Consider the following 19,810-nt stretch of genomic DNA (forward strand, 5'->3'; position numbering starts at 1 on the left):
GTCTTCTAGTTCACAGAATCTTTCTTCTGCTTGATCAAGTCTGATGTTGCTGGTCTCTACTTCAGTTTTTTAAATTTCATTCATTGTACTTTGCAGCCCCAGAATTTCTGTTTGTTTGTTTGTTTTTTATGATTTCTACTTCTGTTGAACTTCTCCTTTTGTTCCCATATTGCTTTCCTGATTTCATTGAGTTGTCTACCTGTGTGCTCTTGAGCCCCACTGAGCTTCCTAAAAACATTTCTTTAAATTATTTGTTAGGCAATTCATAGATCTCCTTCGGGTCAGTTACTGAAAAATTATTGTATCCCTTTTGTGATGTCTAGTTGCCTTGAATTTTCATGTTCCTTGAAGTCTTGCATTGCTGTCTTCACATTTGAAGGAGTAGTCACTTCCTCCAGTCTTTACTGACTGGCTTTGGGAGACAAATACCCTCACCAGTCAGTCCAGTTAGGGATTCCTGGGCTATCTCAGAACTTTTCCATAGATGCACCCACTCCACACTTCTTGTTCCCTCTTATAGGGAATTTTTAAGATTGTATACCTTATCTCAATCCTGCAAATCTAGCCTGGGTGCTGAAAGTCTCTAATTTGCTTTCTCTAAGGTTGTTCCCTGAAATGCCCAAGTCTGTGTGCTTTCTCCTTACTCACCCATATTTACTGAGCACCTACATGCACCAGGCACTGTTCTTGATGCCTGGGATTTATCAATGAACTTCAATGAACAGAAACTCTTGCCTTCATGGAGCTTAGAATCTAGCAAGTCAAAAGTGGGTCTTTCTGAAAAAAAAATAAAATAAAATAAAATGAGGGCTTCCCTGGTGGCACAGTGGTTGAGAGTCCGCCTGCCGATGCAGGGGACGTGGGTTCATGCCCCGGTCCGGGAAGATCCCACATGCCGCGGAGTGGCTGGGCCCGTGAGCCATAGCCACTGAGCCTGCGTGTCCAGAGCCTGTGCTCCACAATGGGAGAGGCCACAACAGTGAGAGGCCCGTGTACCACAAAAAAAAAAAAGTGGGTCTTTCTGGTCTGAACCTCATCCTGCATGTTGGAACCTCATACTACATACCCTTTCCTGGAACAAGAAGTCTTCTCTAGGTACTTAAGAGGCATCATATCATTAAATCTTCCTAACAAGGCTTCAAGGTAGCATGGAAGATGGTATGTTCCAAAGATGACTGCCATAACATCTCCCATCCCAATGGGCCTTTCTGCAAGTGGAGTTTGCCCCTCCAAAATCAATTTCTCTATCTCTTTGGATCTAGGTGGGCCCTCAGAAAGGTTACCCCAACTGCAGGTGACAAAGTGACTCTTGGATATAGTGTTGAACTGTCCTGGAAGCCTCTACTTCCTGTCTCTTGGAATCCAGCTGCCATATGAGCCTGCCATGCAGTGAGAAGCCCAAGCAACGTAGAGAAGACAAGGGTAGGTACATCATTTGATAGTCCAGCTGAGCTGAGCTTTCACGCCATCCATCTCAGGTGAAACACCTGTGAGTGAGCAAGCTTCCAGATGATTCCAGCTCCCAGTTATTCAAGACACCTCCACCTCCATCTACTTGAATCTTCCCAGCTGGACCCTAGGCATTGTGGAGAAGAAAATAAATCATTCCCACTGTACCCTGCCCTGATCCCTGATCCACTGAATTCATGATCATAAGAAAGTCGTTACTGTTTTGTGCCACTAAGTTTGGGGGAATTTGTTATGCAGCATTGGATAACTGGTACACACTACAAAGAAAATAAAAGAGCATCAGTTGGGTCTTCCCTGGTTTTCCACTGGTTAAGAATTCTCCTTCCAATGCAGGGTACATGGGTTTGATCCCTGGTGGGGGAACTAAGGTCCCACATGTTGCAGGGAAACTAAGCCCACACACTCTAGAGCCTGCAGCCCACAACTAGAGAGATGCCCACATGCTGCAATAAAGACCCAGTGCAGCCAAATAAATAAATAAATAGATAGATAAATATTTTTTTAAAAAAGAGGGTCAATAATAAATAGTGAATTGATGGAGGAAGCTTTTTTAAATGGGGTATCAGGTAAGGAGATGGCTTTGGAGCTGAGCACTGAAAGATGCAAAGGAACCTACATGGGGAGATCTGGGAGAGGAGATTTCCAGGCAGAAGGAACAGACAGAGCAAAGGCCCTGAGACAGGACTGTATCTGGCATATATAGGAACAGCTAGGAAGCCAACTGTGCCTGAAACAGAGTGAGGGGGTGAGTGGGAGAAGATGAGGTCACAGAGGTGTTGGGGGAAGTTGTGCAGGATCTTATGGACTGCAGTGAGGAGCTGGTGTTTCTCTCTTGGGGTAAAGGAAAGTTGCTTAAGGTCATTGAAAACGCACCAAATCTCAGTTAGTAAAGCCACGTTTCCCCACTTCTATCTAGTTCCACAACCACCACCCAAGCAAACAGGATCTTTCCCCTAGGGGCCTCCACCAGCCTCTCAATCATGTTCCTGTTTACAATTTTCCCACCATGATCCTAGCTTAAAACCCTGCACTGGCTTTATACTGAAGGTAGGAAAATGTCCAAACCCCTAAATCTACACATGATGCCCTCATAATATCGCCAATATCATTCCCTACCACTGTCCACCACACTGCTCTTTCTGGACCTCAAATGCATCTGGCTCGTTCCCACCTCAGGACATTTGCACTTACTGTCCCCTTTACCTGGAATGTTTTTCCCCCAGATATTCCCATAGCTGGATATTTGTCACCTCTTGAATCCCAGCTTATCTGTTGCCTTGTAAAAGTAAATAGCCTGGGCTTCCCTGCTGGCACAGTGGTTAAGAATCCACCTGCCAATGCAGAGGACACGGGTTCAAGCCCTGGTCTGGGAGGACCCCACATGCCGCGGAGCAACTAAGCCCGTGCGCTACAACTACTGAGCCTGCACTCTAGAGCCCATAAGCCACAACTATGAGCCTAGAGCCTGTGTTCCACAGCAAGAGAAGCCACCACAATGAGAAGCCCGTACACTGCAACAAAGAGTAGCCCCCGCTCGCCGCAACTAGAGAAAGCCCGTGCACAGCGGCAAAGACTCAGTGCGTCCAAAAATAAAAATAAATAAAATAAATAAATTTATAATAGTAAATGGGCCTGGCCAGGACTTTCATGGTGGTCCAGTGGCTAAGACTCTGCGCTCCAAATGCAGGGGGCCCAAGTTCAATCCCTGGTCAGGGAACTAGATCCCACATGCTGCAACTAAGAGGTCACATGCCGCAACTAAAGATCCTGCATGCTATAGTGAAGATCAAAGATCCCGTGTGCCGCAACTAAGACCCGGCACAGCCAAATAAATAAATAAATATTATAAAATAAATAAAGATTAAAAAAATAGCCCTGGCCATCATTTGAAAGTAGACCTCCTACATTCTCTAAGACATCCCCCTGTGTATTTCTTTCATAACATTTGTGATGGCTCATTTTGTGTCAAATTAGCTAGGTCACAGTACCCATCTATTTGGCCAAACATGAATCTAAATGTTGCTGCGAAGGTGTTTTTTTATATGCAATTAATATTTAAATCATCAGACTCTGAATAAAGCAAATTGCCCTCCATAATGTGGGTGAGCCTTGTTCCATCAGTGGAGGTCTTAAGAGAAGAAGACTGAGGTCCCCCAGAGGAAGAAGTAATTCTGCCTCCAGACTGCCTTTGGATTTGAGACGACATCAATTCTTCCCTGGGTCTCCAGCCTGCTGGCTCGCCCTGTAGATTTCAGACTTGCAAGATCCCACAATAGTGTGAGCCAGTTTCTTAAACTAAATCTCTCTGTACATATATACGTATCCTATTGGTTCTGTTTCTCTGGAGAACTCTGATTAATACGGTATTCATACAATATAAAATTATTATATTGGGGGTTATCTAGAACAGAAATCAGCAACATTTTCTGTAAAGGTCCAGCTACTAAATATTTCAGTCTTCACAGGTCATACAGTCTCTGCCACAGCTACTCAGCTCTGCCTTTGAAGCATGAAAACAATTATAAACAATACGTAAAAAATGATCATGGCCATGTTCCAATAAAACTTCACTTACAAAAACAGTTAGTGGTTTTTGCTGACTCCTGACCTAGAATATAAGCTGCCTGAGAGCAGAACCCAAGTCTCTCTTCTTTCCCCTCTGTCCCCAACACGTAGAAAAATCGCTGGTACATTAAAAACCTTCAGTAAATATTTGTTGAACAAATAAATGAGTGAGTGAAAAGGTATTCTCTAATCTCACAACAGTAAGTCAATTCCTCTGCACTTTAATATCTTTGAACTTTAATGAGCAATGGTATTTAATCTTTAAACTTTCATATCTCTCTGGAATTGACTCAAATTTGAGGGAGTGTCCTTACAGATTTTATTATTGAAGTATTTAAATATCATTTAATCTGAAATAAAATAAAGCCTTTCTAGGGAAATAATTTAAACTTGTTCTGGAGTCTTTTGATTGTTCTATTAGCTCTTTTTTTTTTCCAGGCGTCGATTTTTTTCTGCTTTTGTGGAGTTTGAAATGTCTCTTTCACGGTGTTGATTTTGGTCACATGCCTGGTGATTCTTAATAGTTGTCTGCTCACCTTTTGTTTCAAAATTCCAGTTCCCTGCCTGGTTCTGTTTGCTATAACTTGACTCAGAAAAGTAGTACTGGTAATGTGGACATATTTTATCCACTGATTTAGCCAAAGGGCAAATTATATCATGGGATCTGCTTAGTACTCGAGCCAGAAGAACTGGAAAAGCTAATGCAGCTAGCTCCCATGTTTCCTGCTATGTAATCACCTTGATAAATGCCCCGAAACTTCCTGCCATTTCTTGAATCCACACACACTACCTTTGGGAATTTCCTAGAACTGCCCCAACCTCTGGGGATGTGGTTTCCTCCGGTTCTGTTTCTTAATAATCCTGATCTCATCGGTCTCACCTTAAAAGAATACTTCCAGCTTATATTCACAACACAGCAGGGGCAAGAGAGGCGAGAGAGCAAATGATAAATCAAACGGGGCAAACTGTTAAACAGTTAGTGAATCTGGGTAAAGGATATACACGGATTCTTTGTACTTTTGTAATTTGTGTAACTTTTCTTTAAATTTGAAATTATTTCCAAATATTCTTTTCAAGAAAATATCTATAGAGGCAGTTTCAGATTCTTCCCTTTTATTAATTTCTCAAGCCACTCTGAGGCAACTTGATCCATCCACACCCCTGAATATAGCCACCCGTGGTTCTGATGATTAAAAATCTGGTAGATATTTTCAGTTCTCATCTCATCTGATGCTCAGCATTATCGAACACCATTGACCACTACTTCCTTCTAGAAACAGATTCCTTGGAATCTTGATTTTCCTCTTTGCTCTCTGGCTGCTCCTTTTCAGGCTTCTGTGCAACCTGGCTTCCCACTGAAACACTATTTATTGGTGTTCCTCAGCCCTTGGTCTTAGAACTTCTTTTCTGCTACTTCTCTCCTTGTTTTTCTAAGAGATCTCATCCTTGCCCCAAACGCCCAGTACATAAATACACCAACTTTTGCATTTCCATCTCAGCCAAAGAGCTAGCATAGCCAGAGGATTGACTCAACATCCCCACGTGGTCACTTCAAAGGCACACGGAAATTCCACGTCTCCAAGTGACCTATGATCATCCAGCGTCCCCAGATCCATAAATGCCTCCACCATCTGTCCAGTTTTGAGCCAAAAGTCTTCACTCCTCCATCCCCTCCATCTCACTCATGTTCAAAGTCTCGCCAACTCCTATTCCTCTTATCGTCTGAGATGTGCATTCCTTGCCTCTCCATCTTCCAAGCCAGCACTTTATGCCAGCCTCCCATTACCACTCGTTTAGGTGATTGAATGAGCCTCCCTGTCTCCCCTCTTTACCCCCCATCCAAACTCTGCCTCCCTGCCAGATGGATTAATGCCAGATGCAAGCTTCTGCACCCTGACACCAAATTCAATCTCAGAGACTGAGTTCTGGGTGAAGCAGAAAAGAATTGCTTTATTGCTTTGCCAGGCAAAGGGGCCACCGTAGGCTAATGCCCTCAAAACTGTGTGTTCCGACCTGGAGGGGATAGTGACGAGTTGTACCGTATTGGTTCAATGAGGGCGTGGTCAGCTCATGGACATTCTTCTGAGTGGTTGGTGGTGACAGTAAGTGGGAGTCAGCATCCTCAACCTCTGGTTCCAATTTCCGGGGTCTACGTGCTTGTGGGCAGCCCGCAGTTAGCTTCTTTCACCTGGTGGAGGTTTCAGTACCTGCAAAACAGCTCAGAGAGACTGTTATGTATATCCTTTGAGGGGGAACCAGGACCCTGCCCCAAGGCTGCAGTATTCTTTCTTGACTATTCCTCCCTTGTCTCTGCATCCCCTCCCTTGCCTAATTAGCAACTGTTTGAACCTGCCCGTTGGAACCCAGGGAACGTCACAGAGGCTAAATGAAGCCTATTTCCTGTAATCAAGAAATGGGGGACAGGGACTTCCCTGGTGGTCCAGTGGCTAAGACTCCACACTCCCAATGCAGGGGGCCAGGGTTTGCTCCCTGGTTCGGGAACTAGACCCCACATGCTGCCACTAAGAGTTCACACGCCGCAACTAAAGATCCCGCATGCCGCAACTAAAAGATCCTGCATGCCGCAACTAAGACCTGGTGCAGCCAAATAAATAAATATTAAAAAAAAAAAAATGGGTGCAGCCCCACAGGGTCCTGTTCAGTTCCAGGATCTAATGAGCTAATCTGACCTCTGTCTTCATAATTCTCCCTTGCCCTCAGGATAAAGCTTTGCGCGGTCATCCACAAGCTTGCATGGTCTGACCCCCTCAACCCCATCTCACACTACTATATCCACTCTCCTACTTCTGGCCCTTTATACATGCTGCTCTCTCTACCTGGAACTCACTTCACCTGATGCACTTGGAACCTTACATGCCATCTCTCCATGACCCGACTGTTGTAATAATAACAACAGCTTCTACATATTGAGTCAAATGCCAGGCACTGTGCTATTAAACCTATGAGCTGACTTAATACCCCTAGGAGCCCATGAGATACAAAACTTTTTCCAGTTTTACAGCTGAAGACACTGGGCCCAGAGAGGTGAAGGCACTTGCCCAAGGATGCACAGCTAGCATTGCCTGAATCAGGGCTTGAACTCGGCTCTGTGTGACACTAAAATGGATGTTCAGTATGATCCAGCAATCCCACTTCTGGGTACCTATCCCAAAGAATTGAAATCAGGGGACTTCCCTAGTGATCCAGTGGGTAAGACTCCACGCTCCCAATGTAGGGGGTCCGGGTTTGATCCCTGGTTGGGATCCCTCATGCATGCATGAGATCCCTCATGCATGCCCCAACTAAGAGTCTGCATGCTGCAACTAAGAGATCCCACGTGCCACAACTAAAGATCCCACATGCCTCAACTAAACATGCCACAGCGAAGATCCCATGCGCCACCACTAAGACCCAGCACAGCCAAAATAAAAATAAATAAGTAAAATAAATTGATATTCTTAAAAAAATCATTGAAATCAGAATCTCAAAGAAATAATTTGTACTCTCATGTTCACTGTAGCATTATTCACAATAGCCAAGATATTGAAACAACCTAAATGTCCGTGGACAGATGGTTAAAGAAGATGTGGTCCATCCATACAATGGAATATGACTCAGCCTTAAAAAAGAAGGAAACTCTGCCTTATGCAACAACATGGATGAACACGAAGGACATTATGCTCAGTGAAATAAGCCAGACCCAAAGGGACACGTGCTGCGTGATTCCACTTCTCTGAGGTAGCTAAAAAAGTCAATTCATAGAAACAGAAAGTGGAATGATGGTTGCCAGAGGCTAGCAAGAGGGGGAAATAGGGTGTTGTTGTTCAATCGGTATAAAGTTTCAGTTACACAAGATGAATATGTTTTCGAGATTTGCTGTATACTATTGTGCCTATATGTTACTGTATTGTGCACCTAAAATCTTGTTAAGAGGGTAGATTGCATGTTAAGTGTCCTTAACACATTTTTTTTTTCTTAAAGAAAGCATGCTCTGCAGACCCATCCCCGCTCCTGCCTCACCATAGTGCTCCCAACATGTATCCACTCACATGCGAAGCTGGTGCAAGTCTTTGGGCTTCTCCACTTTGCCTCTGTCGTTGGAGATACATCCTGCTGGGCTGCTGTGTTGGGAGGGGCTGAGGGTTTCTGTTTAGGGGTCTCAGACCCATCCCCAGCTTAACACAGGAAGTATGACAGTCTCTGGGATCCCTACGCCACTAGGAAAGACACTGACAGCCTTGAGGGACTGCATCCTTGGGGACCAGGATGTCTCACAGTTCATTTGGCAGTGTTGCAGGAAGGGGGACCCTTTCCAGGGCCCGAGAGTGGGCTCTCGCCTAACACTCGGAAATGAATTGTCCGAGGAGACACACGTGCTGACAGAGCAAGAGACTTTATCGGGAAGGGGCGCCCGGGTGGAGAGCAGCAGGGTAAGGGAACCCAGAGGACTGCTCTGCCATGTGGCTCACAGTCTTGGGGTTTTACGGTAATGGGATTCGTTTCCGGGTTGTCTGTGGCCAATCATTCTGACTCAGGGTCCTCCCTAGGCGCATGCGTCGCTCAGCCAAGACGGATTCCAGCGAGAAGGATTCTGGGAGGTTGGTAGGACATATGGACTGGCGTCTCCTCTCTCATTCTGACCTTTCTTGAATTCTGGTTGGTGGTAGCTTGTTAGTTCCGCATTCCTTACCAGGACCTCCTGTTGTAAGATAACTCATGCAAGTGGTGACTAGGGTTCCTGGCTAGGGCAGGCGGTTTCAGTCAGTGGTTCCCCTAATAGCAGCACAGAACAGAACCCACCCCAGCAGGAAATTCCTGGGAGGACACTCAAGTTTCTCATGCCCCCGCAAGGGTAGATGCTAGATGTACTGGGTTAAATAGTGTCCCCCACAAAATCCATGTCCTTCCTGGGAGTAGCCCAGCTGTAAGGCAAGGAACCCCAAGGATGGCTGGCAACCCCCAGAAGCTGGAAGAGGCAAGGAAGGATTCTTCCCTAGGGCATTTGGAGGGAGCATGGCCCTACTGAGACCTTGATTTTGGACTTCTGGCCTCCAGAATTGGGAGACAATAAAAGTGTGTTGTTTTGGGCTTCCCTGGTGGCGCAGTGGTTGAGAGTCCGCCTGCCGATGCAGGGGACGCGGGTTCGTGCCCCGGTCCGGGAGGATCCCACATGCCGCAGAGCGGCTGGGCCCGTGAGCCATGGCCGCTGAGCCTGCGTGTCCGGAACCTGTGCTCCACAACGGGAGAGGCCACAAGAGTGAGGGGCCCGCGTACCGCAAAAAAAAAAAAAAAAAGTGTGTTGTTTTAAGTCCTCCAGTTTGTGACACTTTGTGAGGGCAGCCCTAGGAAACTAATGCATAGGGTATCCCATGTAACAGGAAGAGGCAAATGGGAAGTCTAGATGGTTCCTCCTTCTCTCTAGGGCTCTGTGGTCTCATCCATACATCCCCACCCATCTTCCTCCTCCCGTCTCTCTCTGCCCAGGGGCCCTTCCATGCTTCTCCCTCCCATACACCTTCCAATTCCTGACTAATAAGTTAAGGAATGCCAGGCCCGCCCACATTCCTACCGAGGAGATCTGATTGGCCCAGCTTGAGTCATGTATCCACCCTGACCCAATCAGCTGTGCCAGAGAAGTGGCACCACTTGGTCCCAGGGATGATCAAAATTGGAAACAACCAGTGTAGCCAGACGTTGACCAGTCAGATTTGAAGCTGGCCCCTGGACCACACCCTTCCCCCACCAATCCCAGGGGTGCCCCCAGAGTTAACACTTTGGATGCTAGATCACCAGGGCCATCCTAGGGGTTCAGAGGAAGCATGCAGAAAAAGGGGCGGGGAGTAACAGGCATTTGCCAATTAGCATAGAGGCTAGTTTAATAATTTAATGACCAGTATGGCCACATTCATGGATGTCAGCTCAATGTCAGTTCTGCTCTCTCAGAAGGGATGTGGGGAATGGAACTCTTTGAGAAGAGGTAGAGACGGGTCAGGCAAATGACATTCACCTCCACATCTCCATCTTCATTGCCCATCTCACACCCTCCTGTCTGGCCAGCACAGGCAAAGCTCTCCCACTCTCCCACTTCTGCCTCACCCCCATCCCTCCTAAGTCCCCATCAAGGTCGCCTGCTTTGTGGAGACCTCCCTGTCCACCCCAGCCCCAGAAGCCAAGGTCCAGCTGGTTTCTATGGGCCAGTGGGCAGAAGATCTGCATGGTGGGGAAATTAGGGGATTTGGGAGAACTGGCCAGGACCGTGGGATGCTGGTAAATGTTTAACAACCAGCTCTCAAGGAGTGAAATGAATATCTGTGTTTATTAGCAATTTTACTGGCATAAGTGTATAGCACACAAGCTCCAACAATAAAATATAAGAGACTCTGCACTGCAAATTCCATACAGCCAAAACTGATTCTCACAGAACGCCTTCCTTGATTTTCTCCACTCTTGTACCCAGAGCCAATCTATGCTTGCAAGTGAGAAACAAGTGAGTGGAGGTTGATATTTTCCTTTAGAGACTGAGATGGAACAAAACAATAAAGATGCATGTTCACCCTTCACTTGCTTTATGATGATGTGAGCAACTTCTTTGCTAAATCAGATAGCGGTTTGAAAACACTAGAGAAAGACTTTCTTGATTTTTTGGGGTGCTAGTCACAATGTAACAGTTACAGGTAAGAACCACTTAAGTGTAGGGACTTCCCTGGTGGTGCAGTGGTTAAGAATCCGCCTGCCATTGCTAGGGGACACAGGTTCGAGCCCTGGTCCAGGAAGATCCCGCATGCCGCGGAGCAACTAAGCCCGTGCGCCACAACTACTGAGCCTGTGTGACACAACTACTAAAGCCTGCGTGCCTAGAGCCCGTGCTCCACAACAAGAGAAGCCACCGCGATGAGAAGGCCGTGCAGTGTAACGAAGAGCAGCCACTGCTCACCGCAACTAGAGAAAGCCCGCGTGCAGCAATGAAGACCCAACGCAGCCAAAGATAAATTTAAAAATAAATAAATAAATAAAAGAAAATAATTTTTTAAAAAAAGAACCACTTAAGTGTAATCTACGTGTTGAACATCCTTTTCACCTGCACTTTAAGTATAGACAATCAACAAACAATAAATCAAGCCCTGACTTGTAACATTTGCCACTTCCTGTAGTGTAAATGCTCTCACCATGGCCGATTTTAACCCATTATTGACCGGGGATGTATTAATGCCACAGGTGTTAGTTTCTGCAAAAATCCCCCGGTCAATAGTGTGTTAAGTTACTAGTGTGGTGACACAGAACACAGAGTTAGCAAGCAGTGTCCTGCAAAATGGCATTATCCAGTATTTCCACCACCAGACACAGTATAGGTAAAACATCTCACGAGCACAGATAATAGTAACACGGGAATAATAAAATCCCTAAGGCACAGGGGAGTTATATAAATCTCAAGATAACTCACATTGTCTGGTATATAGTAAATGCTCAATATACAGAAGTCATAACATATATAAATACTTTATTATCTAACATCACGTACCACCTCACACGTTCCCATATGCCCCAGTTACACAGGGTCACACACAGTCACAGTGTCAAGCCAGCGTACTAGACTGTCAGCTTGGCAAAAGCTGGGGGGTTTGTCTTGTCCTATTCATGGCTGTGTCCCCAACACCTAAAACAGTGCCTGATAAAATTTGCATGAATGAGTAAAGCTCACACAACATAGTTACTTGGACTCCCACAAGCTAGCCCCATGAGTACCATGCGGGGCGGGGGGAGGGTACTGGGAATGAGTCTCTATTTCTCACATATTAACATAAATAAGGATGGAGGGGAGGTCTTTTTTATTTGATGTTTCTCTAGCCCTGCACAGTGCCTGGCACAGAGCAGAAGCTCAATAAATATAAGTTGAACGGATTAATATAATGTACACTGTCTGAGCTCAGGCTCAGAATAAATACCAAGTGATAGAGGGACCCGGAGAGTCCTGGAAGAGGGGCTCAGCAGCAAGGACCCCGGCCCAGCCCAGTGAGGTAGAGTAGCTAGACCCCATCACCAGGGGCCCCAAGAAAGGAAGGCAAGATTCAGTCTTGGTCCAGAGGGTGGCACCTAGGCCTGGGGGTCACGTCAGCTGTGTCAAGGAGAGTCCAGTGGGGACTTGGGTGTTCACGTGGAAGAGGCCCAAGACCGTGGCGTCCGCTGAGAGCTGCCAGGCGCGAGGCTCCCGGACCGCGAGGTGCAGGTGGACGCTCAGGCGCTGTCCGGCATCCAGGTGCAACAGGCCGCTCCGGAAACCAGCCACTGAGTTCCCCGAGGATGGGGGTGGCAGGTCCAAGGTCAGGGCCAGGGCAGCGGCCCCAGCTTGGAGAGGCCGCAGGTTCAGGGCCACAGAGACAGAGCCGGAGCTGTTGCCGTTGCTGGCCATTGCACGCTTCAGCGCCAAGTGCAAGAAAACATAGTAGACTCCGGCCTGGGCCACCACCACCTCGTGCGTGTGCTTGTCGTAGCTCACACCGGGTGCCAGGGTCACACCTGTCATCCCCCGCTCGCTGCACCAGTGCAGGGGCCCTTCGGTCAGCTGCACTGTGGGAGGAAGACGCAGGGCATGCTTAGCATGGGGGCATCGCTAAGGGTTGAGGTCGCAGCCCTGGGGAGGGGAGGAGGGGCTCTGAGGGAGAGAGGACAAGAGAGAAGAGTGGGGAGGGGGATATGAGAAAGGTAAGGGGACTCGGAGAGGGTCTCAGAAAGAGGGGGGCTGGGGGAGGGGAAGGGGGGATAGAAGAAAGGAAAGGATTCCGAGGGAGGGGGAAGACTCTCTGGAAGAGGGAGATAGAGGAAGTGGAGGGGGACAGACTTCCAGGAACCAGGAGGAGGAGGAAATGTAATGCCAAAAAGGAAGAGGGGGGCTTCCCTGGTGGCGCAGTGGTTGGGAGTCCGCCTGCCGATGCAGGGGACACGGGTTCGTGCCCTGGTCCGGGAAGATCCCACATGCCGTGGAGCGGCTGGGCCCGTGAGCCATGGCCGCTGAGCCTGCGCGTCCGGAGCCTGTGCTCCGCAACGGGAGAGGCCGCAACAGTAAGAGGCCCGCGTACCGCAAAAAAAAAAAAAAAAAATTAAAAAAAAAAAGGATGATGGGGGGGATAGGGGGCTCCTAGGAATGGAAGGATGGGGTTTATAGAGGGAGGAGAGGGGGATAGGGGGCAGAGTTAGCATAGAATGAAGGAAAGGACTCAGAGTGGGAGGGGAGGAAAGAGGAGGGGGGATGGAGAAGGGGAAGGGGGAGGAAGGGGGAGGTTGTGGGGGAAGGAGGAAAAATCCTAGAGGAAACATAAAGGGAGGGAGGAGGGGGTGGAGGGTGAAGGAGGAGGGACTCCAAGGAGAGGACAGGATGGGGAGAAGGTCTCCTTAAGAGAGAAGGCAAGGAGGTGGCAGGAGAGTCTGGAAGGGGGAGGGAAAGGGGTGGGAAGAAGAGTCCCAGAAAGGGGAGGGGAGAGGGGGAGGGTCTCCGGAGGAAGGACGAGGAGGGGAGTCTGGAAGGGGGAGGGGCAGAGGAAGGAGGTAGAGAGGAGAGTCTCCAGAAGAGGGGGGAGGAGGGTCTCGGGAAGAGGGAGCGGAAGTGAACGGGAAAGACGGTTTCCAGAAGGGAGGAAGGGAGACAGGGCTGGGAAGGAGGGGTCCGTCTCTCCCAGAGCCCAGTGGGAGAGACCCTACCAGGCTGAGATTTGCGGCATCCAGCCCCAGCTCTGAGAGGGCGGGGTCTGAGGTGGGCACAGATGGGGGTCAGAGGAGGAGGAGGCCCAGAGAGGGGCTGACGCGGTTCTAAGAAGGGAGGGGACACTTTTCACAGAAGGGAGGGGAAGAGGGTCGGATTGGGTCACAGAGGAGGCCTCCCTCTCCTGGGGCTCTCCCTCTTAGTGCACCCTCCCCCTGTCGGGGGGAATCACTCACCTCCGTCGGCCACCACCAGCTGCGCGAACACGCCCTGCCGAGAGAGGACAAACGGAAAGTGGGTGGAGGTCCCCCCTCCCGCACCCGCAGCCCTCTGGAAAGTGGAGTGCCCGGGATCTGCGCGAGTCTTGGGCCTACGCTCCCTTCCCTTCCCGCTGCAAAAGAGCGCGCGCGCGCTGCCCCAGCCCTACTGTGTGCAAGGACAGAACCCCGAGGCCTCAGGAGGGAAAAGAGGAGAGAGTCCCTCCAGGGGGCTTGGCACTGGGGGGTCTTGAGAGAGAAAGGGGGTACCCCAAGGGTCCGGGAGAAAACCTAGGTTCTCCGCGAGTTACGAAAGAAAGGGGGAGCCCCCTCAGTGGTTCGAGATAAAATGTCCCTCGGGGTCCGCGATGGAGAAAGTGCTCCCCTCTGGGGTCCCGGGATGAGATGGGGTCTCACGGGGGTGCGGGACGAGAAGGGTGCCCCCCGAAGTCCTGGATAAAGAAGCGGTGCCCTCGGAGGTCCAAGAGGGACGATGGGGGTCCCTCCACCATCGGCCTGGGATGCAGAAAGGACCTCGGGGTGGAGGGGGAGCGAATGGAGAAGGGGTCCCGGAACTGGGTAGGGGTCTCTCCCGGGGTCCAGATCGGGCCGCATCTCACCTGCGGAGAGTCGGGGAGGCGGGTGCGGGCGTCGGGCATCAGCTCCAGGCCCTCCGGGAGTCTCGGGCTGCGCGCGGAGCCGGGGACCTGCGATGCAGGAGCCCCGGGCGCGGCCCAGGCGCGCACCAGGCAGGCGGCGCAGGCGGCAGCGAGCAGCAGCAGCGCGGCGCTCAGGGCCCAGGGCAGCGGGTGGCAGGAACGGCCCGAGGGCGCGAGCGGCCGCTGAGCTTCGGGATCCGGGGCGGCGTGGGTGCTGGAGGGCATGGCCGGCTGCGGGCGGCTGCGGTCCGAGGCAGCTGCACCGCGCTTTATATAAAATCCCGAAGCCCCGCTTTCCGGGGTGTGGCCCGTGGGGATCCCAGAGATCCGTCCGGTAGGTTGGTTCCCGCCCGCCCCGCCTCCTCCACGTTCTGTCCGAACTTTCCCTAACTTTCTCTTCCCCGGATCTCTCCCTCTCTCTCTCCCTCCCTCCCTCCCTCCCTCTCTCTCTCTCTCTCTCTCTCTCTCTCTCTCCCTCCCTCCAAGCTCTGCCCCACCGACCCTCTTTCTTCCTAATTATCTCTCTTGTGTCTCCCCGCTTATCTATCTCTGCGCCTCTCTGCTTCTCTGCCTCTTTCCCCAATTTCTTATCACTCCCTAGCTCCCCAGCAATGGGGCCCCTCCAGGGCTCTCCTAAACCCGGCACATCTTCAGAGGGGTCAGAAGATAGCCAGGCCTCAGCCCCCTTCTCCTGTGGAGCATAAGTCCTCCCAGTGGAACCCTAAGTGCCCTGCTCAGCCCTCCCCCTCCCCTCCCTCTTTTGCCCCAGGACCCCTGGACCTTCCCTGGCGTGCCCCCGCCCACCCACCTAGACGCTTCCCATCAGGGGCCCCCTGGACCCCACAAGCAGAAGCCTGGAGAGTCCAGGTGGAGAAATTCCCCTTGTAGGAAAGGGACAGCCTTGAGTGAGGCAGAGGAAACTCAAATTTCCCGTTCGCTCTCCGGTGGTGGTGTGGGCGGGGGCGGGGGCGGGGCCGGGAGGAGGACCAGAGAAGCGGTCAAAACTCGGCCCCAAAAGAGGAAGCAGCCCTGGACTGAGAGACGGCCAGCCCTAGAAAAGCCCTGGTCTCCCATAGAAGCCCTGCTCTGCCCAGACCAGCCGGCCAACTCCCTAACCCGCTCCAGGATTCACTTTCCCTATAGAAAATGGAAGGGTGGACCGGGCAATTGATCTCAGTCATCCATCAGCCGTCGGGGAAATGGGGGCAGGGAGGTTGGTTCAACCGAACAAGGATCGGATGCCGGCCCTGTATTCAAGCTTGTATTAAGCCTCTCTGGGGAATTACGAGGCGACCACTGTGATGATGCTGGCTCGTGTTGACTCACAGGTGCTGAACGTTTCCGTTTTACCAGCGGTTTATAAAGCACGAGGCCCAGACCAGCATCACCTGGGAACTTGCTAGCTCTGCAAATTCTAGCACCTCACCCGAGACCTGCTGACATTCTGGGAGTGGAAGCCCTGCAACCAGTGTCTGAAGGAGCCTTCCAGAAGATTCTGACACTTGCACAAGTTGGAGCATCCACCGCATGGTACCAAGGTTGTTCCTTCACACCTGCTGTCCCCCTGCCTGGAATCTTCTTTCCCCAGATCTGCGGCCAGCTGTCCTTCTGAGTAAAGAGGATGAATTAAGCTCCGGCCCCTACTTTCACTCTCTCCCCAAACCCCACTGCAGTGATAGTATAAGCGACTGTTTTAAAAGCTACGCCAAAAATTGCAAGCCATCGGGGTGGAATGCCAAATATAATTTCCCTAGCCAAATGCCACAGTCAGCACCGTGTCTCAAGCCTCAGTTATTGGTGACTGCCCCCCCCCCAGCTCCGAAAGAAAGTGTGGCGGGTGACAGCTAAAATAGAAGTGTTGGTCTAAAGTAAATTCCCAAAAGAGATATCAGCTCTGCTCCCCTTCAGGGTGGAACTGCAGCTGTTTTGGGTTTTTTGTTTTTTGTTTTTTCCTCCAGACAGCGGATATGGCAGCGTTTCTGGTGGGAGGAACGCAGCTGATGGCAGACGAATCATGCCAAAAGCATGTGTGAAACAAACGTGTGAACTTGAACGCAGGATTTGAAACTTTCACACCTTGACCCTTGCCCCCCACTCAGCAGCCGGGATCTGAAAGATGGGGATGGTGGGATCCTTTCTCTGAGGAATCTGACCAACCAGGAAGATAGATATAAAGATACTGAGGCCAAAAAGCCCTCCCCAGATACCATTGCTCTGTCAAGAAGCTCACAGGCCACAGGCCAATCTGTTTATTATTAAGCCCTCCCCCACAGCAATGTCCCAGACAAGGGTTGTCTGAGCTGACAAAAAGGAATTCAGAGGACTCCCAGTCAACATCTCGGACAACCCAAATGAAAGTGTCTCTCTCTCGGGCCCTGGTTACATCACCCCGTGACATGACCTTACTAGCAGTTTCCACCATGTGAGATATTCTTGTTCATTTATTTGCTCACTCATGGCTGTTTCCCCCATGAAACTGTTATCTCCCAAAGAGGAGTATCTCCACCTGCCTTGTTTCCAACCTAGAAAATTGCAGGCCTCGATCGTATTGACTGATTGAATGAATAAATGAACGCAGTAGAGCATAGCAGTTACCAGCATGCGCTCTAGAGGTGGACACACTGCAGCCCCACACCGAATGTTTTGATTATTTTCATTTTGAAGCAGCTGGGAAAAGTCAAAAGAAGACTCTTTCCTGATGTGCAAATCATGTGAAATTCAAATTTCAGTGTCCACAAATAAAACTGTATGACACACAGCCACCCTCATTTGTTTCCATATTGTCTGTGGCGATTTTTGCAGAGTGGAGTAGTTACAACAGAGATTGTCTGGCCCACAAAGCCCCAAATACTTACTCTCTCTGGTCCCTTTCAGAGGAAAATTTGCTGCCCCTGTCTAGAGGCTTGAATTTTAGCCCTCAAATTTCTTGCTGTGTGATTTGGGGCAAGCTGCTTCACCTCTCTGAGCCTCACTTTTCACATCTACTAAATGGGAATAAGAGTAGGTCTCAAAGAGCAGCTGAGAGCTTGCTGTGAGCAGTGCCAGGCACATGGCAAATGCTCATTCCAGGTGAGCTGGGTCACTGACGCTTTTCTACAATTCCAATAAGCGGATGTAAAAACACTAAGACTCCAAAAGTTGAAGTCATCGATCCAAGGACTGACAGTGACTGTTCTGAACTCTCTCAATGCCGAGGGGCTTAGCAGAGTTCTATACACCCCCTCCAGAGCGGGGAAACAATGCCTGTCAGGGGAAGGCTCAGGCCGCAACCTGGGGAAGGCTCAGGCCACAGCCAGGGAGCGCCATGACGTATTGTTGTGGTCGGGACATCTGAGATAGGCAGCCCCGCCCACTATGGAGCTCTCAGCACCAGCTGCCTAGCACCCCACGGTTTAGTACAGTTGCACCTCGGTGCTCAGCTGTCTCCCTGAGGTGAGCGTGGGCCCTGGTTTTCCTCACCTCTAGGGGAAAGGCCTGAATTCTCACTGTTGCCATCATAGGGCTCAAAGGAGGGATTGGGCAGGAAGCAGTTGGGGGGTGGCACCCTTCTTCCCTCTCGGAGGCCCAGTGAACAGGCACCTCCTCCAAGAAGTCTGCCTTGATTTTTCCTAGCAAACTCACCTCCTTCTCTCTGGGTTCCCGACTGCCCCCCATCCCGTATGTGGACTCCCCCAGGGTCAACCTTCCACTGGCGTGGATCTTCCACGTCCCCCAGGGGAAAGGCAAAGCCTGAAAGAGACACTTAGTGATTGCCGGGTAAGTGCACAGTGAAAGGGCACGGGACCCCATGGGGGGCTGTGAACCAAGAAAAGAAGAGAAAAGAGAAGGGAAGGGTTGAGTGAGGTTGGTCTCCAGCCGAGGGGGTATCCACATGTGTTGAAGGAGGAAATCGATGCAGAGAGGGGAACTGTGTTCTCCAAGTTATTCAGGTCTCTGGAAAAGCTGGGTCCAAGTCTCCTCAGCCCTGGATAGGCCAGGGAAACACAGACCTGGCACAGGAGTGCACCTGTGATATTGGGTAAACACGACAAGGCATGATGGCATAATTAGGCTTCGTGGAGTTGGGGTGTTTATCCAGCTACTCTGGAATTGTGCGTTTCCAGTGTGATGCGTGTTCAGGGATCAGGAAAGGGGATGGGGGGGGTCCCATGCGTGCACCAGCGTTGCTTCTGGTTGAGGAACAACAATAGCACAAGGTCCAAACCACTTAACTTCAAATCCCAGCTCTACCTCTTGCTAGTTGTATGATCTCAAGCAAATGCCTTCACCTCTCTGCCTTGAGGTTCCCATCTGAGAAGTCGAGCTAACACAGGGACCACCTGCTAGGATTACTGTCCAGAATCGAGAGCCAGAACAGCACCTGGCATACGGTAGGTGCTCTCCAGGACTAGTCATCACTGCTGCCAGTGGGGCTGACCGTCTGGTCCCTCTGCGTGACTGTAGGCAGGAGTGTGATCTTATGGATGAAGCACCAGGGTCCAGAAACAAGCGCGGACATCTGAGCCAAAAACAGGCAGGAAGTATTCTGAACGGAAATAGCCGAAAGAGTCATTGAAAGAGAAATGGTCAGATTATCACTCATAGAATCAGTTCAGGAATCAAGCTGTGGAGGAGGTTGAGTCATCTCTTTGGGGCTCATTAGAGATCTCTAAGGGCTACAAAAACAAAGAATGCGGATTTGGTTTCAGAGCAAAGATACATTTGCATAGCACATATCTGGAAGATATATTAAAAAGCTAGGGGGACTTAGGAGAGCGATCTGAAAAAGAGATCATGGACCTTTCATGCAAGCTTCCGCCCACCTGCATTTTCCATGTTTGCTTTGTTTTGGTTTTTGTGTGTGTGTTACATACAGAATGGTGGTCAGGTGTGAGCACACAAAGAAAAAAACCAGTGGCCACACACACAAAAATTTTTTAAAGCGAAAAAAATAAGCAGAGAAAGAAAGAAACTGGTGGCCTTAGCTGTTTGGAGGAAGGGAAAATTTAACATCAGTGACATCAAAGGCAGGAAATGGTGTTTCCCTGCTAATGGCAGTGGAAGGATACAGGGATGGGGAAGACCCAGGCAAACCAAGGCGGGCCCTGGGTACCCCTCAGAGGGGCCCCGTCTGTGAAAAACCGGCTCATTCTGCTGGGAAACTAGCCAGCCTGCCCCAGGAAGGA

At 50.0% G+C, this 19,810-nt stretch overlaps 1 protein-coding gene across 1 annotated transcript; it reads right to left on the reverse strand.

Moving 5' to 3' along the window:
* Positions 1–12,139: 12,139 nt before the first annotated feature.
* Positions 12,140–14,870, reverse strand: TNFSF9 (TNF superfamily member 9; the record flags this gene model as incomplete). Its single annotated transcript, XM_082651411.1, has 3 exons — positions 12,140–12,600; positions 13,966–13,999; positions 14,607–14,870. 3 exons carry the CDS (start codon positions 14,868–14,870, stop codon positions 12,140–12,142), a joined length of 759 nt encoding a protein of 252 aa, XP_082507537.1.
* Between the last annotated feature and the right edge of the window lie 4,940 nt (positions 14,871–19,810).

The sequence above is a fragment of the Grampus griseus genome (assembly GCF_964374135.1).
Source record: "Grampus griseus genome assembly, chromosome: 3".
Taxonomy (NCBI): Eukaryota; Metazoa; Chordata; class Mammalia; order Artiodactyla; family Delphinidae; genus Grampus; species Grampus griseus.